The sequence below is a fragment of the Thamnophis elegans genome, chromosome Z (genome assembly GCF_009769535.1).
Source record: "Thamnophis elegans isolate rThaEle1 chromosome Z, rThaEle1.pri, whole genome shotgun sequence".
Classification (NCBI taxonomy): Eukaryota; Metazoa; Chordata; class Lepidosauria; order Squamata; family Colubridae; genus Thamnophis; species Thamnophis elegans.
The window spans coordinates 139,015,806-139,042,133 of record NC_045558.1 but is presented as its reverse complement, the minus strand read 5'-3'; the positions used below and the strand labels follow the sequence as shown (position 1 = coordinate 139,042,133).

General features: G+C 40.0%; 1 protein-coding gene across 1 annotated transcript; it reads left to right on the top strand.

The window, feature by feature from the left end:
• The first annotated feature begins 34 nt into the window (after positions 1-34).
• LOC116522031 (vomeronasal type-2 receptor 26-like) lies at positions 35-25,986 on the top strand. Its single transcript, XM_032236617.1, has 8 exons — positions 35-137; positions 9,132-9,232; positions 9,333-9,518; positions 12,920-13,162; positions 15,571-16,404; positions 22,400-22,627; positions 23,714-23,840; positions 25,079-25,986. Exons 1-8 carry the CDS (start codon positions 35-37, stop codon positions 25,984-25,986), a joined length of 2,730 nt encoding a protein of 909 aa, XP_032092508.1.
• Positions 25,987-26,328: the final 342 nt, after the last annotated feature.

Sequence of the window (26,328 nt, the reverse complement as noted above, 5' to 3'; positions counted from 1 at the left end):
GTTTATCCATAGGTCTTGCCCCATTCAGTGTGTAATGACCCCTCCTGCTGGCTATCAGAAGAAAAAGAAAGAAGGGGAGAAATTTTGCTGCTACGATTGTGATCCATGTTCCGATGGGAAGATGTTAAACATGTCAGGTAAATTATTCTACCCTACCCTACTCTACCCACCCTACCCTACGCTACGCTACCCTAACCTACCCTACTCTACCCACACTACCCTACCCTACGCTACTCTACCCACACTACCCTACCCTACCCTACCCACACTACCCTACCCTACTCTACTCACCCTACCCTACCCTACTCTACCCACCCTACCCTACCCTACCCTACCCTCCCTACCCTACCCTACTCTACTCACCCTACCCTACCCTACCCTACCCTACTCTACTCTACTCAATTCTACTCTACTCTACTCTATCTACTCAATTCAACTTAGCTCAATTTTACTCAACTTTACCCTACCGTACACTATTCTACTTTACTCTATATTCAGTACCCTACTCTCATATCTATTACTCCATTTCTCCTTTTTTTCTCTATTGTAAAGCAGCAGTCCTCAACCTTTTCAGTTTGGTGGACCAGCGTGGAGGGTAGGGAGAGGGAATTGCTCCAATGAGTAATAGGTGCATGCTCACATGCGCACAACTACCAATTTGTGCAACCTGCCAGTCACCCAAATCAACATTCACATTCGAACATTCACTGCTTCTCGTGTGAATGGAGCAAGCAAGCACAAGCACCAACCAACTGTACGTGAGTGGAGGTTTGTGGTGTGAGTGCAAGTGCCTGCCACTGATGCAAGTGGAGCCGCGTGCACATGTGAAAGCATCTGCCACTTATGCAAGTGGAGCTGCATGCAGGTGTGAAAGTGCCCACCTTTCATGTGAGTGGAGCTGTGGGCATGCCCGCTCCCCCACCACTTGTGTGGCTCTATTTTTTTTATTTTTTTTATAAATTATTTTTATTTTTTGTTACATAGACAACAATGGGAAAGGGAGAGGATGGAAAGAAAAAAAGGGGGGGAGGGAAAACCCATCTTCACATACAATATGTCGTTTAATCACAGGTGCATCCCTACTAAGTTTATACATCCCGTATCTCTCTATTGTATATTTAATAAGCACCACAATAAGCTAGGGTTTAAAAAACAAAAAACAACAAAATAAAACAAGGGAGAAAGGAAGAAAAAAAAAGGGTGGGGGAAGGGGGGGAGGCCAAAAAGGACAAAAAAAAGGTTCAAGAAGGAAAAGGGGGAAAAAAGGGTGGGGGGAGGGGGGGAGGCCAAAAAGGACAAAAAAAGGTCCACGAAGGAAAGGGAAAAAAACAAAACAAAACAAAAACAAAAACAAAAAAGAAAAAAACCATCATCACATGCAGCATGTTGTTTGATTACGGTTGTTTTAACATCTACATCTTCAAATAATGTTTACCATCTCAGATATTTCCTCTAATGTAACTAAAGGTCTCATTTTCCTTCTACCATATATATTCAGTTAACATTAGCATTGTTTTCCCCCAGAGAATATACTTCTATTCATTGTTAATCTTGCATTTCATACCTTCAAACAGAGATCTTATTCCTTCATTGTTCAACAAGGCATCGCTGCCTATATATACCAGTTTTCATTTGTTCCCCTATTAGAATTGCCTTATCAGCAGCGAAATATCATTATAATAAATTCTTAACCTTATACATTATATCACCAGACCTTATATTAGTACTTCCTTATATCATTGTTGAGTTATTTCACAGCATAATTATATCATCATTTACTTTTTCCAATTAGGGCATAAGTGTATCATTTTTCATTTCCAAAATTTTGTTTTTTTTCTCTTAGCCATTGATAAAACAAGTCCCATATCTTATAAAATTGTTCATCCTCTTGCTCTCTAATTTCAAATGTCAATTTACTCATTTCGGCACAGTCCATTATTTTTCGAATGATTTCTTCCTCTTTTGGTATTGTTTCATTTTTCCAGTTTTTTGCAAATACAATTCTGGCTGCTGTTACAACATTTACAATCAAATATTTTAAGTCTTTGTTGTAGGTTTCTGGTAAAATTCCCAATAAAAAGACCTCTGGTTTAAAGTCTATTTGTTTGTGTATCATTTTCTCCAACCACATGTGGATTTTAGTCCAGTATCTTTTGGCTTCAGTGCAAGTCCACCACATGTGGTAGTATGAGCCAGGTATCTGGTGACATTTCCAACACTTTTCTGATTTATTCTTGAACATTCTTGCGATTCTGGTCGGGGGTAGATGCCACCTGTAAAACATCTTATACAAGTTTTCTCTATATGCAGTAGACATTGTCATTTTGTAATTTTGAGACCACAATTTCTGCCAATTCTCTAAATCAATCCCATACTTAAAGTTTTCCCCCCAAGCAATCATAGTTTCTTTAACTTGTTCTTCATGCAATTTAAACTCCAATAAATATCCATATAGTTTTTTAATTACTTTTTCATCGGTACCTGTTAGAATTTTGTCTAGCTCAGTCATTTTATTATAGAGACCTTTAGTTTTTCTATCTTCATTATATCTAGATTGTATCTGTACATATGAATACCAGTTCATTTCCATCCCTTCTTGCTTCAACTCTTGACTAGATTTGAGCTCACCCTCTGCATTCAATAATTCTATATATCTAACTGTTTGTTCCTTTTTATGTATTATCGGATACGAGAATGCTTCAATTGTTGATGTCCAGACTGGAATTTTTAAATAATGTAATTTTTTAATCTTTTCCCAATTTAACAACAACGCCTCCCTTATATAATGTCTTCTAAAATAGCCATGTGGTTTAGTTCCCTTATACCATAAGAAAGCATGCCATCCCAACAGCAAATCGTGACCTTCTACGTTCAATAATCTAGAGTTTTTTTAATGATATCCACTCCTTAATCCACATCAGGTTTGCTGCCTGATAGTATAGCTCCCAATCGGGTAAACCAAAACCTCCTCTTGATCTAACATCTTGTAGTAATTTAAGCTTTATTCTAGCTTTTTTCCCTTGCCAAATAAATTTCAAAACTATTTTATTTAAGTCTAGAAAAAAATCCTTACCCAGTCTAATTGGGATTGTCTGAAACAGATATAGAATTCTAGGTAGAATGTTCATTTTAATTGTGGAAATTCTTCCCATCATTGATAAATGTAAGTTTCCCCATTTCTCCAAATCGATTGCTATTTGTCGTTTTAATCTGGTATAATTATCCTCTTTAAGAGTGCTACATCTAGGTGATAAATGTATCCCCAAATATTTAATCTTACTTGTGTTTTGAATCTGCAACATTTCTGACAACTGATCCTTTTGTGTAGCTGGGATATTCTTTGTCATGATCTTTGTTTTATCTTTGTTTATTTTCAAGCCTGCTACTTCTCCATATTCCTCTATTCTTTCTAACAATTTGGGTGTGGTTTCTAATGGATCTTCAAGAATGAAAACTAAGTCGTCTGCGAACGCTTGCAGTTTATACTCTTCTCTCTTAATTTTCATTCCTCTTATTTCTTCTTCTTCTCTGATCTTTCTATTTAAGACCTCTAGTGTTAGGACAAAGAGTAGCGGTGATAGTGGGCAGCCTTGTCTTGTACCTCTCTTTATTTCAATCGGTTCTGTTAGTTCTCCATTTACCATTATCTTTGCTGCTTGTTTCTGGTATATCGTTCGTATACTTTGAGTGAATTTTTTGCCAAAGTTCATCTGCTCCAGTTGCAAAAACATAAACTGCCAATTCACATTATCAAAGGCCTTCTGCGCATCGAGGAACATCAGTGCCAATTGTTTTTCTGGGTGGGCCTCATAGTATTCCAAGGTATTCAAAATTATTCTCATATTGTCTTTGATTTGTCTTTTAGGTAAAAAGCCATTTTGATCTGAATGGATGAAGCCATTTAAGTATTTTTTAAGTCTCTCAGCTAGTATAGATGCAAATAGCTTGTAGTCTGAGTTTAATAAAGAAATTGGTCTATAATTCTTAATTTGTGTTGAATCAGTCTCTTCCTTGGGTAGTAATGTGATATACGCTTCTGACCATGACTTCGGTATTTGGTTCTCAGTCATCACTTCATTCATGACTTGTAAGAGTGGGAGGGTCAATATTTCTTCAAATGTTCTGTAGAATTCCACGGGTAGACCATCTGGTCCTGGGGCTTTCCCATTATTTTGTTTTTTAAGTGCCTCTGTTAGTTCCATCATTGTTATTTTTCTTTCTAGCATTGTTCTAGTTTCATCTGGTACCTGGGGGAGATTGGCATCTTGTAGATACTTTTTGACTCGTCCCTCCTCCACCTTCTCTTGTTCATAGAGTTTAACGTAGTAATCATGTATAATATTTTTTTTTCGGTATTTCCATATTGAATTTCTCCTTGTTTGTCTCTTAGTTGTAGTATTTTCTTTGTTTCTCTCTCTTTTTTCATCTTATATGCTAACCACCTGCCTGGTTTGTTCGCATTTTCAAAATAATTCTGTTTGGCACCTCTAATTTTTTGTGCCAGTTCTTCCTTTTCTAATAGGTCCATTTTGTGTTTAATTATGTCCATCTTTATTTTAACATCTTTTTTTTGTGGTGCTCTCTGTAGGTCTCTTTCAAGTATTTTATAGTCATTGTCTAAGGCTTTATGCATTTGTCTTTTTTTTGAGTTTCTCTTCCTTGTGTAGTCTATTGTCAAACCTCTGATAATAGCCTTCATTGTGTCCCAGAGATTCTGCAACGACGTATCTTCTTTCCTATTTTCTTTTAAAAAAAGGACTAGCTCTTTTTCCATTTTTTGTACAAACTCTTTTTCTTTCAATATAGTGTTATTTAGTGTCCATCTAGATCTTGCCCTTTGTCCTTTCCATTTAATTAAAATTGGATTGTGGTCCGCCCAGGTGCTAGCTTCGATCTCAATTTCTTTTATGTTGGAGCTCAACTCCGCTGAGACCCATATCATATCTATTCTAGAGAGTGAAGAATGTCTATTTGAGTAGAAGGTATATTGTTCTTTTTTAACGTTTCTTTCTCTCCATATATCTTTTAAATTTAGTTCATCTGTCATCCTAAAAAAAGATTTCGGCAGAGGCTTCCTATTTAATTTTTTTGTTTTATGTGTTTTATAGTCCATATTTTGATTCACAATGCCATTAAAGTCTCCCATCATACAAATATCAGCATAGTCTAGTTCCAAAACTTTTTTGTGTAGTTTTTTGTAGAATTCATCTTGTTTTTCATTAGGGGCGTAGATTCCAATTAGGAGTGTCTTTTTCGTATCCATAATTTCCACCATCAAAATTCTTCCCTCTTCCTCTGCGTATACTACTTTTGTTGGGATGTTGCCTTTAATATAGAAGACCACTCCTCTTTTCTTACAATTTGCCAGTGATGAAAACATTTTCCCAAGCTTTGGTTGAGTTAGTAAATGTTCATATTTCTTTTGAATATGTACTTCTTGCAGACAGATTATGTCAAGTTGTAACTTCTCTAATTTATGGAATACTTTCTTCCTTTTAGTTACCGAATTGAGTCCATTAATGTTAATTGTAATCATTTTTCTTTCTTCCATGTTTATACTTTATATACAGGGTTTATCGCTCTAGTGGATCTAGGTTCTCGTTTTTCTTTGCGGCTCCCATTCCCTATCTCCCCTTCTTTCTCACTTCCACCTACTGCTCCTTCTATTTTTTCGGTCGCGGTTACAGGTGGTTCCAGTATTTGTATCACTGCATCGTCTTTCCCAGCTTTCTCCACCGTTTCTCTAAAGTATTCTTCGTAGAAAGCTTCTGCCTTCTCAGTTGTATCTATCCTGTGTCTTTGTCCTTGCCAAATACATAATAAACCTTCCGGTATGAGCCATCTGTAGTTAACACCTTTTTTTATCAATACTTTGGTCAGAAATTGATATTCTCTTCTCCTCTCTCTCACCTCTCTTGGGATTTGTTTGAGTACTACAATCTCCTTTCCTTTATATTCTAATTTTCTATCTCTCATTTTCTGTAGGATTTGTGATTTAATTGTTTTCTTAGTAAATCTTACATGCACTTCCCTTGGAAGAGCATTTCTCATTGCATACCTTGTGTATACTCTAAAAGTCTCATCGATTGTTTCTTTTATTTGGTCCTGGGACATCCCCAGAACATCTATCAAAATATTTGAAATTATCTGAACTAAGTCCTCTCCTTTTTCTTCTTCTATGTTTTGGAATCTTAAAAAAAATTCAGACCTGTCCATCTCCCATCTTAATATTCCACTGCTCTCTCTTTCTACATCACTTAGTCTGATCTCTAGCTTTTCAGTTTTCTTCTCTCCTTCTTGAATCTTATTTTCAATTTTTTGAATCCTATTTTCATATTTCAGCATCCAGTTGTGTATACTTTCTACTTTTCCTTCCATATTATCAACTTTTTGCACTATGCTTTGATTTTGTTGTTCCATTGCCTCCATTTTTTTTACAAGGGTATCGTTTCCTGCTTGCATTTTCTGCATCATTTGTATAAGTGTTTCAAAGTTGGCTTCCTTCTCTTTTTCCTGATGGGACATCATCTGTGTTGTCCTCTGGCCTCCCGCAGGTGAGGGGGCAGGGGTTGATGTAAAGCCAGAGGCAACTGCTTTTCTACTCATAGCCAATTAGTATTAGAGGGTGGAGGGTTATAAGTATAGTGGATTAAGTACGTAAAGTACACAGAGGAGAGGGGGGGGAGATAAGAAAGGGGGGGAAAGAGAAAGGGAAGGAAAAGAGAGAAGGGAGAGAAAAGGAAGGAAAGAAGAGGAAACTTTTTTTTTTGTTTCAAGGATGAAATGCAGTAGAGTGCAATAAAATATATATATATATATATATATATATATATATATATATATATATATATATATATATATATATATATATATATATATGTAAGAGAGTATGAAATAGTAAAAAAAAAAAGGAAGATACCCCCCCTCCAAAAAGGGGAGAAGGGGTGCTTCAGTTACAAGTGAGAAAAGAAAGAAGCAGAAAAAATGTAAATAGTCAAGAGGTGATCCAAAGGTTAAAAAGAATAATCAAAACAGAGAAGAAAAAAAAATGTAAAAGATCAAAAGGTCGATGGTGATGAACAAAAAAGAAAAAATCGGTGTCGATATCTCCACAGCCGGTAATATGAGAATGGTGTTGGGAGATGAAAGGATGTCAACAAGCTAAAACAAATGATTTTTTCCGGACTCTTTTTTCCCCCCCTAAGATAAGAGTCTCTTCAAGGTCACGCTCAGCTTTGCTGTTTTATCTCACAGTTTCCCAGCTGCGTAAACACGTAAATCAAGTGCATTACAGGGGGGATTTTAATAACAAAGTTTGAGTCCACAAGATGGCAGTGTTGGCTTGTAGTTTGTAATTTACAGCTTGTTTTAGTCCGTTCCGTTTGTTAATTACTAATTGTTAAAAAAAAAGACAAACATCAAAAGGGCTAAAAGGCAACGAAGAAAAACAAACCAAAAAAAAAAAACCAGATCTTCAAAGCACTTTAAGTTTAAGATTTAGTGCCCCAATAAATTCAAAGTTAAAGGTGTCGACAACAAAGAGAAGGAACGCAAAAAGCCGATTCAAATTACAGGAAAGTCCAGCCCGGCTTCCAGGAATTAAAAAAAAGGAACAGAAAAATAAACTTCCAAATGGCAAACATTTATCACCGCCGCTTTTCTCACTTATCAGCCTTATTTTAAACTAAGTTTCCAAATTTAGGGTGTTCTCTTTCCAACAAAAAAGAGGATTTAAAACTCACATCAAACGACATGCTCATATTCAGCTCTCTCTCTGGGTCTTTGCAGTTGTAGTCGGCATTGAGCCAATCCGGAAGTCACTGGATTAGGAAGGCTTTCCTTAGGTTCCCAGAGATTTTGCGAACATCTCTGGGACCACTGGAGTTCCTCCTACGTCACTGTCTCTACGGGACAGCTTAGATTCAAAAGAATCCTCCAAAAAAGACTCCGGTATAGATGGTCATTCAGGAAATGCCTGAAAGTCCGTCTTCTCACTGCTAAGCCCCGCCTTCTCTCATTGTGTGGCTCTATTTTTAATGGGTCTCAGCCTGATAATGATCCATGGTCTGGTGGTTGGAGACCCTTGCTCTATGCGACATTACACATCTACTCTGTGATGTATTACCTTTTTTTCATTGCAAAATTTACCAGTTAGTAAATCATTTTCACCTACATATTTTATTTATATGGACAAAAAAGCCCTTTAAAGCACTACATGACTTAGGACCTGGATACCTACGGAACCACCTCCTACCACATACTTCCCAACAACCTATAAGATCTCACAGATTGGGCCTCCTTCGGGTACTATCGACCAGACAATGCCGGTTGGCGACTACTCGGGGGAGGTCTTTCTCTGTAGCTGCTCCGGCCCTGTGGAATGATCTCCCCGCAGATATCTGGACCCTTCCCACTTCCCTTTCTCTCGGCCTTCCATAAAACCTGGCTGTTCTGGCAGGCCTGGAGCTGTTGACCTCAAAATATGGTCCAGCCCCACTTGGAATGGAGTGCATGCCGTGTTTTTAAATCTATCTTTTCTTTTCTCCTATTTTTGATTTGTATTGTTAGCCGCCCGGAGTCCTGTGGGATTGGGCGGCATACAAATGTTATTAAACTTTCAAACTTTGAAACTTTGAAAAAGAATGCAAGAGAGAGGTCCTGGATTGAATCATGCACATGCGACCTCTCTCCTCCAGGGAATCCTGTATTCTGCATGGCTTATGTGGGGCTGAGGGAGATGAAAGTGGAGAATTGACATCTAGAGTGTTGCTGGCTCTGGACAAGGATGAACCCAATGAAACATAGATTTGAGCTGCTATTAAGGCCACCCTTGTGATGCTAAGGATGGCGATGCACTTGTAGTTCTCCACCCGTTCTGCATGAACAAATCACACACCCCTCCATTGTATTAGTCACTGTGACTCCAAGGTACTCAATTTTGTCTCAAATGGTGTAATATAGAAGTAACAGCTCTCCAAACCCAGGAGGTCCCATTGCAGAGACGACTGTTTGTTGACAATTAACCCAAATGACTATCATTGCAGCTTGTTGTCACAGCTGACACAGCTTGCTAAGGAAATAATTTGTATGTCAGTCTTGAAGAGTGTTTAAAAAAACCTTCGCTTCTACAGCCAAGAGAAAACAGGCAGGGGAGATCTTATCCCTGGTGATTTCCATTGACTGCGGTGTGCCTCTCCATCATGCTTTGCTAACCTTTTTGATGCGAATCCATGTGAGAGAACTGATATAGTTATGGGTTTTAGCTGAGCTTGTTCTTAGATGTTGCAGTTGGTGGAATTATAGTCTCACCAAATGTAATCCTGGGATTGTAGCTAGACCCAAGCAAGCCTCTTCTGGAGACCATGCTGAGGGTAGTGATCATACTCTGGTTGCTAATTGACATCAAGGGCCAGGCAGAAGCTACATCTTGCCCCAAAAGTGACCCTTCTCCTATCCTTCATGAATGGTATAAGCCAGGGGAACTCCTCATCGGCGGGATCACAGCTCAGATTGCCTATGTACTAAAGCAACATTATTTTGACGAGCATCCTTCACAGAATTCATTCATACCGCCCCTGTAAGAAATTCTTTTTTTTTTCTTTTTCCTTCCTCTCCACGAGTTGTTGGAAACTGCAAAATAATCATACTTGTAAAAGATTCAAGGATGTTCTGGTTAAAAAAAATGGAGAGTTTTGCAAGTTTCCACACCCATTTTTAAGAGCTCTGTTTGTTATCAGACATTGTTTCGACGGTGTCTCAGCTTCAAAGAATCTTTCGGAATCTTACAGACTCTCAAATGTATTATGTTTTTTGTGGATCGGGTTGAACTCAACACTGTGGCAAGCACCCAGATAGGGGTGCCCTATCTATATACCTTTAATGCTGTACCAATCCCAACTCCTTATTCCCCGAGCCTGCCTACATTACCTGAAGGTATATTTAACCTGCCTTTTTATATTGTCTTATCTGTTGCATTTGATATTGTCTTATCTGTCGTAGCTGAGCTTGGCGATCAGAAAAGTCAACAGTTTAGTGGTTCAAATCCCTAGTGCCACGTAACGGAGTGAGCTCCCGTTACATGTCCCAGCTTCTGCCAAACTAGCAGTTTGAAAGCAGGTAAAAAATGCAAGTTGGAAAATAGGAATAGCAATAGCAATAGCAATAGCAATAGCAGTTAGACTTATATACCGCTTCATAGGGCTTTCAGCCCTCTCTAAGCGGTTTACAGAGTCAGCATATTGCCCCCAACAATCCGGGTCCTCATTTTACCCACCTCAGAAGGATGGAAGGCTGAGTCAACCCTGAACCTGTGAGATTTGAACAGCCGAACTACTGAACTGCAGTCAGCTGAAGTAGCCTGCAGTGCTGCATTTAACCACTGCGCCACCTTGGCTCGGAATCACCTTTGGTGGGAAGATAACAGTGTTCCGTGTCCCTTTGTTGTTTAGTCATGCTGGCCACATGACCATGGAGACGTCTTCAGACAGTGCTGGCTCTTCAGCTTCGAAATGGAGATGAGCACTGCCCCATAGAGTTGGGAATGACTAGCACATATGTGTGAGGGGAACTTTTACCTTTACCTTATCTGTTCTATTGGAGGAATCACTGTTATAAGGTTGTTCTGGGGGTCGCAGATCCATTACCCAGATCCACACTGTTAGGATAAAAATCAATGTAGCCTGTATGAGGAGCCTGTGCTCCAAAAATATGTGGAAATAGTGCTGTGTATGTGGAAATTTTGCCTTGCAAAAAGGACAACTACTTAGCTGGCACATTGCAGTGGGCTAAGATCAGGGGTAAAATCCAGCACTACTGGAGAACCAGTAGTGGAAATTGTGAGTAGTTCAAACAACCGGCAAGTACCACCTTTGTGTCAGCGTTCCAAATATCATGCAGAATTAAATCAGAGTCCAAGGCAGATCTATCCTTAAGGTTCCAATTTAATAAGACAAGACATGTTGGCATCATGCTATGGATACCAATACTGGAAATGACATCACAATTCCACCCAGTTAAAAGTTCATGTTCTTGTCCCCACACCCACAATCCATCACATGGTCTAATCTTCTTCTTCCACGCTGGCATTCACACCCAGCTGCTTCCGGTCAGGTGTACTGGTGTGGAGACAAAGGATGATCTTGGCTCCTAGTAAATAATGAAAACAATACATTCCACAATCTCACTCCTGTCTATTCCCCCCTCCCATCGACTATACTAATCAAACAGCATAATAAAATAAGAGAAAGTGTGGCAGGCCAAAATTCTAAGAGGAATATAATTGCAGGCCTGACACTCTGGCTGGCCCCAGAGTGGGGTTTGAATGCAGATTTTGCAGTATCCTTTCCCCCAGGAATGGGGAGAGAATGGGGATTTTGCAGTATCCTTCCCCTGCCACGCCCACCAAGCCACGCCCACAGAACCAGTAGTTAAAAAAAATGAATTTCACCGCTTGCTAAGATCGTAGGAATGAGGAACTAAGTTTGGTCACTTATATAAAAATAGCAATGTTGTGACAGTTAGGTTGAAGATGATAGCAACTGCCCCTGATGCATATAAAGAATGGCAAATTCCAGATAGTCGTGTGGGACTATGGTCTTCAGGTATAAAAGGACTACGATGAGATGTGGAAGTGGCCAATTGGTCTCAAGCTGTCCCTTTTGACTGCTGGTCCCATTAACCCTCATTGCAATGTGATGTCTGTGTTACCTTAAAATTCAATAAACCTCTGAATCTCAAAGTGACTTTTGGGGCGTGCTGTCTTTTCAGTTGTTATTAATTGCAGCTATGCTCATGATCAGATTCCCCCACTTTAACAACAGTAAAACCTACAAAGTAATAGAATAGTTGGTTAGGTCACAATGGATATTATCCAGGGCATTAGAAGTGTTGTGTGTAGGGTTGGGAAATGATAGCGACTGGTTGCTAGCTGCTGACTCAACCCTTGCACAAAATTGCCAAAAATCCTCTATACAGTTCAGACAAAATTGCAGGTACAGAGCAGTACAACTCAATTTTTACACACCTTTACACAATGAGCTGCGGTGGTGCAGTGGTTAGAGTGCAGTACTGCAGGCTACTTCTGCTGACTGCCGGCTGCCTGCAATTTGGCAGTTTGAATCTCACCAGGCTGAAGGTTGACTCAACCTTCCATCCATCCGAGGTGGGTGAAATGAGGACCCAGATTGTTGGGGGGCAATATGCTGACTCTGTAAACTGCTTAAGAGGGCTGTAAAGCACTGTATAAGTCTGAGTGCCTTTACTATTGATACTTTCCTTGAACTCAAATTCCACTCTGCCCACCAGGGTCTCATTGCCCACATCAAAGCCGGACAATTGAATTATCAACAGGACCTCACGTTAATAATAATAATAAGAATCTTTCTGTTCTCCAGCTCTACAACTGAATTGCCCTTCACAGTTTCCTGCAGGCTAGTCCAGTTGTTGACTTCTGTTTCATGATCTTGAGCTTGTTCGGAGGTTCTAGCAGGGGAGCGCAGCTATCGTATACCCTTGACCGAAGATCGGTACACTCCTTCTATCTGGGATGGTCGTCCTCTTCCACTGAGCACGCAGCTTCAGGGGGGGGGGACGCACATGGAGCGGTGAGGGAGAAAGGGGACACCCGCCTAGCCAGCCAGATCAGCCGAATCAACCCTGGCGATCAATGGGGTGACAGATGTCGCAGCCAGATCGCCCTCACATCCATCCTGTTTCATGATCTACCAAATCTTCCTCAATGGTCTTTATAGCTGAGGCTTCTCACAATGTGCAAGTTTCATTTTTGTGGTTGTTGCTGTTGCTTTGTGGAAACTATTCTTCTTGCCTCGGTATTTCACTTGTGCCTTGATTACATTACATTTTCAGAGCCGTTTTAAAGTTTTATCAGCATACCCTGAGTTTGGTATTTGCCGTAAAACAGATCAACTCAAACCCAAGATTCTTGTCTAACATTACCCTTGGATTTTTCATCTGTGACAACTATTTTGATGCTCAGTGGACTTACCGTTCCACTTTGGAATTGCTCTTCCGATCAGTTGATAAGTTGGTTGTCAACTACGGATGTGCTACCAATGAGAATCTCATTGTGGCCATCATTGGTGGATTTGGTGCTGATATCTCATTCTTCATGTCTGATCTCACAAGCCTTTATAAAATCCCACAGGTAAGATATATGTATGGATATGTATGAAAACACTTCCTTATGGCAAAAATGGAAGGGAACAGGGAACCATTCTATTTCAAGTAGGAGTTAGGTTATATTTTAATGATGTAGCAAAAGGACCTAATGAAATTTGGCAGTTGGATTTAAGCCCTACCTCTGGGGTCAGCAATTTGTGGCTCTGGAGCCACATGTGGCTTTCATCCCTCTGCTGCGGCTCCCTGTCACTCAAAATATGTGTCACAATTGTCAATGTGTGACACCCACCAGCATGTTCAATATAATAGCTGTTTTGCACCTGTCTTTCATAGTACTCTTTTCAAATTTGGATACTGTCCCCTTTGTAAACAAATTACTAGTCTACATAGACAGATTACGTATCTAGAATCTCTAATCTGTGCTCTTCAAGCATAAATTAGGTGTCCAATTCGGCCATTCCACTCTATGGAAAGGCCATGCTATCTGCCCCCCCCACCACCACCACAAAGATAATGCAAGAGAAGTATGGACAACTGTGGGATCTGGCAGGGTGAGAGCTGTGAACCATAAACACAAAGCTTTTGCTGTGACCCAGCATAACAGATATAGCCCCCTTGCTGACCTTAATGGGGACACTAAAGAGACAGATCAAGATAGTTGTGATAATGATAACTCAAATAAGCAGGGGATCGTGGTCCAAAATGAAGAACTTTCTTCAGAAAGGCGAAATGGGGAACCAGGTATCACACATCAGTCACACAAAAACAGCAAGGTATGCAAAAAGAGAAGTCACCTTCTAGTTGGTGATTTAATCATAAGGGATTTAAATTTAGGAAAGGATATGGAGGTTTTAAAAGAGGTCAGGTGTCTGCCAGATCCTACTGCCAGCAGAGACAAGAGGCATATTCTTAAGGTAGTTAAGAATGTAAGTAAGGACTGTGACATTGATGCTATTATACATCTTGGCATCTTGATGAGTTCCCCATTTATTCCCTCTTCCAAATCATTGATGAAGATGTTGAAGAGTACTGGGCCTAAAAAAGAGCCTTGGGGTACTCCACTGCATACTTCCCTCCATGTAGATGAAGTTCCATTGAGGACTACAAGTTGAGTGAGGTTAGTCAGCCAGTTATGAATCCATCTGGTGGTGATGTCGTCTAACCCACATTCTTCTACTTTATCTAGTAGTAGGTTATGGTCTACCTTATCAAATGGCTTATTGTCCAACCCCCCTACCCAAGCAGGAGACCAGGCACCATTTCTGACAAATGACAATCCAATCTCTTCTTGAAAGCCTCCAGTGATGAAGCTCCCACAACTTCCGAAGGCAACTTCTGTTCCATTGGATGATTGCTCTCACTGTCAGAAAATTTCTCCTTATTTCCAGGTTGAATCTCTCCTTGATCCAACCATTATTCCTTGTCTGGCCATCAGGTCCCTTGGAATATAGTTGGACCCCTTCCTCTCTGTGGCAGCCCATCAAATATTGAAAGACTGCTCTCATGTCTCCCCTGGTCATTCTCTTCACTAACTAGCCAGGCCCAGTTCCTGCAATCATACATCATGTTTTAGCCTCCAGTCCCCTCATCATCTTTGTTGCTCTTCTCTGCACTCTTTCTAAAGTCTCAACATCTTTTTATAGTATGGTGTCCAAAACTGGATGCTGTAGTCTACATGTGGTGCTACTAAGGCTTTATAGAGTGGTATTAGTATTTCCCTTGATCTTGATTATATCCCTTGATTGAAGGTGCTCATCTATTTGCACGTTGACTGTGACTGTGTCCATCCCACTCTTGCAGCTATGCATAGGGGGGTGCTTGGAGTAGCAATAGCACTTGTGTAGCACTTCATAGTGCTTTACAACCCTCTCTAAGACATTTACAGAGCCAGCATCTTGTCCCCAACAATTTGGGTCCTCATTTTACTGATCTTGGAAGGATGGAAGGCCGAGTCAATCTTGAGCCTGTGAGAATCAAACTGTTGGCAGTCAGCAGGATTAGCCTGAAATATTACATCCTAACAACTGTGTCACCACAGCTCTTGTGTTGTGTGCATGCTCTTCTATGCCTGAAGAAAAGGCAGGATATGAATCTAAGGAATAAACAAATATGATAGTGTTCCATTCATTTAATCATGCCAGCCACATGACCATGGAGATGTCTTCAGACAGCACTGGCTCTTCAGCTTTAAGATGAAGATGAGCACCGCTCCCTAGATTCGGGAACAACTAGAACATATATGTGAGGGGAACTGTTACCTTTGTCTTAATCATAACGTTCAGAGTTTCATTTACAATGGAAAATGGAAGCTCATAAAAGGCAACAGCTTGGGTAAAAAATGTATATATCAGCAAATTGTTTAAGAAAACATACCTTTCTCAGATTAGCAGAGACATTCTAATGATAAGCAACCAACTCCACATTGTATTTTAGCTTGCTTATGGCTCATTTGCTGCCGAGAAGCAAGGGAGAAAGGTGGCTAATACTTTTTATCGGATGGCTCCCAATGAAACTCTTCAGGTTGCCGGGCTTATCCAGTTGCTGAAGCATTTTGGATGGACCTGGGTTGGCCTCTTAATTCTGGATGATGACAGTGGAGACAATTTCTTCCAAGCCCTGGAGCCACTTCTTTCCGAGAACAGGATCTGCGCTGCTTTTGTGGAGAGATTTCCTAAGCAATCCTTTTCCTTTATTTTTAAAGGTCACACAATGCCGTGGTTGGCTCTTTATTTGGTCGACCCCAAAGTCAACACATTCATCTTCTACGGGGAAAGCAGCACAGCGATGCTTCTGTTTCTCTTCATGAGATATATAGACGAAAGCCTTGGAAAACTCTGGATTTTGACAGCTCAAGTAGATCTCACGTTAACCAATGCTCATCGACCTTCCGATCTGCAATTGTTCGATGGAGCCATTTCCTTTGGTATACACTCCAATGCTCTGCCAAGGTTCAATGAATTCCTTTGGGCCATCAAGTCATCCCCAATCCAACGAAATAGTTTGTTCAAAGAATTCTGGGAGCAAGGCTTTGATTGCTCCTTTTCGGGAAGTAATAAACCAATGGGAAGCGATGCAGCTTGTACTGGGAGGGAAGATCTGAAAACACTTCCTACACATTTATTTGAAATGACCGGCCACAGCTACAGCATCTATAATGCAGTCTATGCAATAGCACATGCTCTTCAAGGCATGGATTTACTTAGGTCTAAATACAAAAGAGTAGCAGAGAGTACAAGGGATGGACTTCAAAAGCAAGATATCTGGAAGGTAATAACTTGTGTGTCAGATTTCCTAAAGATGCCCTAATTAATTCATAATTATAGAGTCAAGTTTTCAAAACAAAACCAGTGTTCTTAGGAGCTCCATTAGGTAAGATCTGTTCATAGTCAAGCCTGTGCTTTGTTTGATTTACTTCTGAACTTTGCCCCTGTTCCTCCCCTCCCCTCAGTCTGTGTCATAAATCACATTACCCTATGGATGCACCCCTCCCAAACTGGCTACAGTAATCTGAGATCCGACTCCAGCCAACAGTATGCCTGGAATGCACTCTCCCTCATTCTGTTCCCATGACAACACTGAGAGTTGACATTGTGTATCAAAGGCCATCATTGCAAGGAGCAGATTGGAACAATTAGTAACATGTCTATTGAGCTTCGTTCTCAGATTAGTGAGGAGGTAGTGAAGTAACAGACGCCCCATTTTTGTCTCTCTTGCGGAACCCCATAATAATAACCCATCCCTGTTCCTTACCTTTTTTTTGTATCTTGTCTAACATTTCTAGTTCATGCTTCCAATTAACTGAGTGTGTTTAGCTTAAACAAGAAAAATCTAAAGAGGAGACATGATCATAATCTTCCAAGAATGGAAGGGAGGAATGTGAGAGTTTATTCTCCATAACACTTGAGGGAATCACAAGAACTTCACCACCTGAGTAATTTCTATTTCTCTAAGTCCTCATTTCTTTCTCTGCTTTGAATCAGAAGGAAATGACCTTTTCCAGTGTCTAAAGCTACATCCCTTAAGGTGGATTTGATGACAAAATAAGCACATTTACAGTATAAAGTCTTCAATAGATTGTATTTTGTTTGAATTCAGCTCAGGAAGCAGTGATGGGATTTAGCCGGTTCGCACCTATTCGGGAGAACTGGTTCGTAACTTTCTAAGCAGTTCGGAGAACTGGTTGTTGGAAGAAATCTTATTTTATTTTTTCCCCACTTTACAGGGCTAATCCTGAAGGAAGGCAGGAAGGTAAAATTCTGGTGTTGTTTCTAGCCTCATCTTTATTGCCCTGCCTCTCTGGTTAACCCTTATTACATTGTAACAGCTAAGGCGAAGCGCCAATCGACGTGAGTTGGCCACAGCCACATTGTCACATGACCACCGAGTTATGCCTACCCAGCTGGTCATTATGGCAGAGAACCGGTTGTTAAATTATTTGAATCCCACCACTGTCTGGAAATCATGGCTGAAAACCTAGTTTTTCAGATCATAGATGTCCTTTACAAGCCACCCTGATCAGATATGGTATTCAGCCAGTTCGGACTGGTTTGCCTAAAATGGTAGTGGAAATCGTGGGTGGGGCTGCCCCGGCTCTATACCATCCTATTTAGACAAGTTTTTGAGGCAGTGCACATGCGCGGAAAGTCAGCAAAGTGCATGCACGGAAGGCCAGATGCATGTGTCGAAGGGACGGGCATGGGGCAAACCGGTGGTAGCAAAATGTGAAACCCATCACTGACACGGATGTCGATATCGAAATATGTGCAATATATATATATTTTTTTTTCCGCTGATTTCTGATTTGATTTATTTATTAAACCTTTTAAAAAAATAATAGAAATAAAAAGAACAAGCAAATACAAAAGGAGAAAAACAAAAAAATGAATCAAAATGCCTAAAAATGAACAAAAGAATTGCTTCATCAGTTAGAATTCAATATATTGTTGATGGGAAATTAACCATAAAAATTGGAGTAAATTAAATTGCTTTTTTTTTTTTTTTTCATAAAATATTTTATTCAATTTTCACATTCCATTTGCAATCATTTATATACAGGGTATTTACTATAAAAAAAAGGAAAAAAAGAAAAAAAAAGAAAAAGGGAATAAAACGAACAAGTAAAGAGAAAACACAACTCATCATTCACAACCCCACCTAACCCTTGCATCCTCCATACACCCCATCTACCCCCTCCAACTTTCCTTTCTCCCTCTAACACTCCCCTCCTACTTCCCTTTCCCCTCAATCCTTCCTTCTCCCCTTACTCCCCGGACACCCTCCTTACCTTCCCCTTACTCCTTCCTTACTCCTCCCTCTTCTTTCCCTCTACCTCCCTCCTTGGTGTATGCCTTTATTCGAGTGTTGTTTGATCTGATAAAAGTAAAATGAACCAAGGAAAAAATAATAATAATAATGATAAAAAAAAAAAGAACCACCGTATATAAATACATTCTTGTTCTTATTAAAACTATGTTAACACCCCCCCACCCCACCCCCCACAATCCCCATCCCTAATCCTCCCGACTTCCCAGGGCCCACACCTGGCACTACCTTCTGTCTAAAATATCTTGTATACATATGAATTAAAAAATAAAAGTATATATCAAAAGAAAAGAAAAGCAGAGAAAGAAAAAAAAAAAAAGGAAAAAAAGAAAAGAGAAAAGAGAAAAAAAAAAAAGGAACCACTCTTGTATTGATCTCAGCCCCCCATCTTTATCTATGCTTAAATAGTATAAATCATTCTATCTATATTTTATTCTCGTCTCTTACTTCTTTGCTATTTACCCCAACCTTCTGTAGACTCTCCCGTTCCCTTCCTAAACCTCATGATCCCTTCCAATAAAATTTAAGCAGCGTGGTTCATGCCATATATTCAAATATAACTTTAAACAACGTAAATAATCTTTCTTTACCCCTTTTTCAAACAGTAATTCAAAATAATAAATAACTTAGTTCATTCCACATTCATTTTACCTTCATCCCTCACTTGTCTGATATTTACCACTATCAAATTTATACTAGCATTTGTTTAAAATATAACTCAGAATGATTTGTAGCATGAATCATTCCACATATTCCAATAATACTTTCAGCAAGAGTCAGTTAACCTTCTATTTTAAGGTAGTCCCTTCTAACAGAGTTTAAACAACATAAGTCATTCTGCATTCTTTTTACAGTTATCTTCCCAAGCGGCTTCCTGTTCTAATAAGCTTTAAACAACGTAGATTTTGCCCTCTTCCCTTGCTTGTCTGATATTTACCACAAATAACGTAGTTCATTCCACATGCATTTTACCCTCATCTCTTGCTTGTCTGATATTTACCACTATCAAATTTATACTAGCGTTTATTTAAAAAGTGACTCAGAACTATTACAACCAACTTTCCCTTCAAATAAAAGTTAAATAGCATGGATCATATTCAAATAATACTTTCAGCAAGAGTCAGTTAACCTTCTATTTTAAAATAATCCCATCTAACAAAGTTTAAACAACATAAATCATTCCGCATTCTTTTAACCACTATCAAATTTATGCTAACGTTACTTTAGAATCTAGCTCAAAGTAGTTTCACCCAGCTTTCCCTTCTGATAAAAATTAGTCCACTTTTTCTACCGGAGAGAGGTCTCAAACCCCCATTCAGTCCTCAACTTTAGGAAGTCTTTTGAAGTATCTAAATTCTCGATCTGCGTTCTTCTGCTTCTCTGAGGGAGGAGGGGCTGCCCCCTCCATCTTGCAGCCGCATGGCCAGCCGTTTGCTTTCTCCTTCCGCTTGTCTCTCCTCTCTTCCTAGCGCGTCAGGAAGTCCCGCCTTCAGAATCCTACAATAGAAATCTTGAGCCTCCGAAACAGAGTTAAGACGAAATCTTTGATTCTCAAATGTAACTGTAATACCGGCAGGGGCCTCCCATCTGTATCGAATCTGTTGACTCCTAAGCTCCTTAGTTAAAAAGGTGTAATTCCTTCTTGCCTTCAACATCTGAAAAGGAATATCTTTGAAAACAATCAGGTCCTGGCCTTCAACTCGAAAACTGTTATTATGAAACTTTTGCACAATCGCATTTCTAGATTCTTTTGTGGAAAAATGTATAATTATGTCCCTCGGGAGTTGTCGCTGTTCCGCTATCAATGAGTTCTGGCGATAGATTTTCCGAATCTGCCAATCAAAGTTAAGTCCCGGGCTTCCCAGCGCATGGCTGAAGGCTTCAGCAAAGGTCTGTTTCAAATCCTCTTGCTCCTTTTCACGGAATCCTCTGACTCTAATTGCAAATGCCTTCCTATTAAAATTTAACATCATAAGCTGATCTTCGTTATTTCTAATTTTTTCTTGTAAAATTTGAATATTGGTAGTCAAATTAAAATTAGCCTTCTCCAGACTTTCCAATTTGTTCTCTATTTCAGCAGAGTAATCTGAGAGGGCAGACACGGCTGCAAACGTATTCGCCTTCATTTGATTAACTTTAGATTTTAGATCATCATAAAGTTGCAATACAAATTCCTGAATTTCTTGTTTAAAGGCATTAAACATTTTAAAGAGATATTCCTGTGTTAAAACTTCTCCAGTAGAGGGCGTAGGAGACAAAGGCTGTGTTTCCAGAAAAGATTCTTTAAATTCTTTAGATACATTTGTAGCAAGACGCTTCTTTGATCTGGGTGCCATAATAAATAAACAAGTAAGCAGCGCTTCACTCCCCTCTATTTCCAAAGAAAAAGAGTTTATTTTGTTAAGGAGCAGTCTGCAGGAAGATAAACCCGGCTAAGTACATCCAGTAATCATCCACGGAGAGAAATCGCCATTTTGAAGTCTATTTAAACAAAGAAGTCTTTAAGACGAATGGAGCTGGTATTTAAGATAGTAATAAAAGCATAAATCTCACAGGGGTGGTACCCTCCCGTATCAATTCTAGCTTGAAAAAACTTTGTTTTGTCCTGGGGGGGGCTAGCCTGTCTGGGGCTGCCAAAAAAAAAAAAGGCAGCTGAGAAGAACTGGCCGGAGATAAAAGCTCCGCTTCGGCTGGATCTAATCTCTTCCACAGCCCAAAAAAAAAAAGGCTGTGGCTTACGAATAGACCCTAGTCTACGGAGCTATCCTCCCTGTCCCTTTCTTAGCCAAAAAAGGGGTGCTATCTATGATCTTATTTAGATATACAGACCAGATCTCTGAGGAGCTCGGTGGAGCCCTCCTCGGCAACAGGCCACGCCCCCAGGAAGTCGAAATATGTGCAATATATTTTTGACTCTCTCGTCGAAGATTACAATTGTGATTTGCCCAATGTGTCATGGTTTAGTTACAGTAATGTTTAAAATTTGGTTACAGAAATCAATGGGATTGAAGTAATGCCACATTCATTTCTCTGATACAGATTTCAGTAAATCTTCCTTCAATTCATTTTTGTAATCCTGCAAGGCTCCAGGAACAATGTGAGGACTTACTCACAATAGTTTCTTTATTATGGCCCAAGTTAAGGACAGGGATCTTACCAGACTAAAGCACACAATAGCAATTCCAAACAACCAGGGAAATTGTCTGCCCTGGTTCTCTTTCTGCATTCCAAAGATTACAGATTTATCTGACTCTTAAATCCTTAGGAAAGACGCCCTCCCTCCTGTGACTTGGTACAACAGACTAGAATAACAGAATTACAAACTTGGAAGGGACCTTGGAGATCTTCTAGTCCAACCCCTGCTTAGGCAAGAAACCCTACACCACTTCAGACAAATGGTTATCCAACATCTTCTAAAATACCTCCAGTGTTGGAGCATTCACAACTTCTGGAGACAAGTTGTTCCACTAATTAATTGTTCTCACTGTCAGGAAATTTCTCCTTGGTTCTAGGTTGCTTCTCTCCTTGATTAGTTTCCACCCATTGCTTCTTGTTCTACCCTCAGGTGGTTTGGAGAACAGTTTGACTCCCTCTTCTTTGTGGCAACCCCTGAGATATTGGAAGACTGCTATCATGTCTCCTTCTTTTCATTAAACTAGATATACCCAGATCCTGCAATATTCTTTGTAGGTTTTAGTCTCCAGTGTTCTAATCATTTTTGTTGCTCTTCTCTGCACTCTTCCTAGAGTTTCAACATCTTTTTTATATTGTAGCAACCAAAACTGGATGCAATATTTCAAGTGTGGTGTTACCAATAAAGTGTTATGAATGTTACATGTGGTCTTGATTCTATCCCTATATTAATGTGGCCTAGGACCACATTCTACCATAAATCCACTGATTTGTTTTCACTTCTTTATTCCGTCTCCTTTTTATTTAGCTTCATTGGTTTCTTCAAGGCCTTTCATTCAATAATTCCCTTGGGGAAACTGTGTCCATCAACCATCACGGAGAAGTGCTTTCTGGATTCGATATTACAAATGTGGTCATGTTTCCAAACAATTCATACCGCAAAGTGAAAATTGGAAAGATGGATCCCAAAGCACTTGTTGGAGATGAATTTGTAATTCATGAAGATTTAATTGTGTGGCCCAAATATTTTAAGAGGGTATGGATTTTGAGAGATGTTTTTATTTTGGATGAAAGATTGGGAGATCAGAGATATGTTTCATTGTGCAGCTGTCCTTCAGTTCCTTTAATCAGTTAAAATGAACTATTCTGTGTTCAAAGTATAGCTCATCCTGTTCTGAGGTAATTATAATTGGGAATAATTTAGAAGACTTTTGGGGCTGGGTGCAGTGGTGGGATTCAATTTTTTTACTACCGGTTCTGTGGGCATGTCTTCTGTGGGTGTGGCTTTGTGGGCATGGCAGGGGAAGGTTACTGCAAAATCCTCATTCCCTCCCCACTCCTGGGGAAGGTTACTGCAAAATCTCCATTCCCTCCCCACTCCTGGGGGAAGGATACTACAAAATCCTCATTCCCTCCCCACTCCTGAGGGAAGGATACTGCAAAATCCTCATTCCCTCCCCACTCCTGGGGAAAGGATACTGCAAAATCTCCCTTCCCTTTTCCACTCCACTAACCTGCTTTCCAGCTCCGTTCTCCTGTGCAGGGCAAAAAAAGAAGATCAGCTGGGAGGCAGCGGGGCCTGGGCCAGCCTATTTGCCGATTTTCCAAACTACTCAAAATTTCTGCTACCAGTTCTCCAGAACCTGTCAGAACTGGCTGAATACCACCTCTGGGTGAGGGGGTGGTGGAATACTTTTGCTGATACCCCCATCTCTAGAAAAAATGAAATGAAATTCAGAGATTAAAAAGGCCGCTACCACAAACCCTAAGTGCCAAGCCCCTTCTCTTAGTGGTGGCCACAAAAAAGTGGCAATGATAGGTCTGGCGAGAATGTACCAGAAACAGAGACAGAACTTCCGGCCCTCTCTGGATCAGCTGATCTGTGGGCCAAAGTTAACGGACCTCCTGCACCTCAAAAATAGTAAGACCTTCCTGAAAATAAGGCCAAGAACCTATTTCAGAGATCAAAAGAAAATAAGACCCTGTCTTATTTTGGGGAAAACAAGCAATGTGATGGGTGGGAAATTTCACTATGCTTTGATTTCTGCTACTCTGTTCGTGCAGGTAGATTAGAGTATTACTCAAGTCTTCAGTCTTGAATTCCATCCTGGTTTATCAACAGGTCTTGCCCCATTCAGTGTGTAATGATCCATGTCCTGCTGGCTATCAGAAGAAAAAGAAAGAAGGAGAGAAATTTTGCTGCTACGATTGTGATCCGTGTTCTGATGGGAAGATGTCAAACATGTTGGGTAAATTATTCCGCTCTGCTCTTCTCTTCTCTGCTCCGCTCTGCTCCGCTCCGCTCCACTCTACTCTTTTACTCTATCTACACCTACACTCAACTCTACTTTACCCTACCTTACCCTATTCTACTCTACCCTATTTCCTCTACTCTACTCTACTCGCTGATATATTACTTTGTTTCAATGCAAAACTGACCAGACGTGTAGCAGGTTTGGTTGAAATTGCTGTTCAGTAAAACAAGGGCAAGGCTTCAGCCACATCATAGTGACCACTTTTTTTGGTGTTTTGGACAAATGTAAACACAAATGTATACATCCATGGGACGGGTCTTTAGGAAGCTTGTATGATATATTTATCAAGAGCCGAGGTGGCACAGTGGTTAGAGTGCACTACTGCAGCCACTTCAGCTGACTGCTAAGCTGCAGTTCGGCGGTTCAAATCTCACTGGCTCAAGGTTGACTCAGCCTTCCATCCTTCCGAGGTGGGTGAAATGAGGACCCAGACTGTGGGGGCGATATGCTGACTCTATAAACCGCTTAGAGAGGGTTGAAAGCCCTATGAAGCGGTATATAAGTCTAACTGCTATTTCTATCGCTTTTGCTATATCCTTTGTGGAGCTTCCTGACTATGATCACTAACAGACAAGATTCTCACCCCAATAAATTACCTTTAGGTATCATATAATGAGGGATGCAGTGGCTCAGTGGCTAACATGCTGTGCTTGTCGATTAGAAAGGTCGGCAGTTCAGTGGTTTGAATCCCTTATTTGTCCCAGCTTCTGCAAAACTAGCAGTTGAAAAGCATGTAAAAATGCAAGTAGAAAAATAGGGACCACCTTTGGTGGGAAGGTAACAGCATTCTGTGCACCTTTGGTCCATAGTCACGTTGGTCACATGACCATGGAGACGTCTTTGGACAGTGCTGGCTCTTCAGCTTTGAAACAGAGATGAGAATCACCCCCTAGACTCAGGAATGAATAGCACACATATGCATGGGGAACCTTTAACTTATATAATGATCTAATCAGGTTTTTTTCAAGCTTAGCTTTAAAAGATATGGATGTCAAATACCAAAATCTCCAGCAAAAATTCTGAGAAGTGAAGTCCAAAGTTCTTAAAATGGTCAAGTTTCAAAAAAACATTTATATAATTTAATCTATAAATGTATACGTTATATATAACTTGATGCCCCATCACTCATGAAGGCTAGATCCCATATCTCATGATTTTTCTCTTATTTGCAGACACGATGGCCTGTTCTGAATGTCCAGAAGACCAATATCCAAATAAGGACAAAGTTCGATGCATTCCCAAAACTATAACATTTCTAACTTATGAAGAAGCTTTAGGGATCAGTTTAGTTGCGGTTACTGCTTTATTTTCAGTCATTACTATGTTCATACTTGGAATTTTTATCAAGCATAAGGACACCCCTATTGTTAAAGCGAACAACAAGGATCTCACCTACACTCTCCTCATCTCCCTTCTGCTCTGCTTCCTCTGCTCTTTCCTCTTCCTGGGAAAACCTCTCAAACTGATTTGCTTCCTCCGACAATCCGTGTTTGGCATTATCTTCTCTGTGGCCATTTCTTCTGTGTTGGCCAAAACCATCATGGTCATTGCTGCATTCATGGCCACTAGACCAGGCTCTGGCATGAGAAAATGGTTGGGCAAAAGACTGTCCACCTTAATTATATTTCCTGGCTCCTTCATTCAAGCAGGCATTTGTCTGGCATGGATGATAACTTCTCCCCCCTTTCCAGAACTCAACATGAAATCAATGGCTGAAGAGATCATAGCAGAATGTAACGAAGGGTCTGTTGTGATGTTTTATCTTGTCTTGGGTTACATGGGGCTTCTGTCTCTGGTCAGCTTCATGGTGGCTTTCCTGGCTAGGAACCTGCCCGACACATTCAATGAAGCCAAGTTCATCACGTTCAGCATGCTGGTGTTTTGCAGTGTTTGGTTGTCTTTTGTTCCCACTTATTTGAGCACCAAAGGAAAGTATATGGTAGCTGTGGAGATCTTCTCCATCTTAGCCTCTAGTGCTGGGTTATTAGGCTGTATCTTTTTCCCAAAATGCTACATTATTTTGCTGAGGCCTGAGCTCAACAGCAAAGGGCATATTGTAAAGAAAAAAAACCTCTCATGATCATTAAATTGTGGCTCTCCCTTGAGTTCCTTATATCTAGTTTCGCATTTCCTCCTGATAATATTACACAATAATTCTGAACATTTAACTATTTAACCATTTCAGAGGGATATTCCCCAAAATTAACAAAACATTTCAGAGGTTTAATAAAGCATCTCTTGAAAAGAGTTATACATTTCTAAGGAAAAGACATTCAAGCAATATTGAAAACCATCAGGTTTTTGAAGAAGAGGACCAATAGACTGATGAAAAGGAAAATTCCAGCATAATATGAAGACAACAAACCTTCATAAATGAAGTTTTTGAGGACAATTAACTTGTTTGTGTTTAATCTTGGATCCA

Coding starts and splice junctions, on each gene's coding strand:
- LOC116522031 (XM_032236617.1), top strand. CDS start 35: ATGACCCCTCCTGCTGGCTATCAGAAGAAAAAGAAAGAAGGGGAGAAA. Junction 9,233..9,332: donor CCTTTTTGATGCGAATCCAT/GTGAGAGAACTG, acceptor CTGGGATTGTAG/CTAGACCCAAGCAAGCCTCT. Junction 23,841..25,078: donor GAAGATGTCAAACATGTTGG/GTAAATTATTCC, acceptor TCTTATTTGCAG/ACACGATGGCCTGTTCTGAA.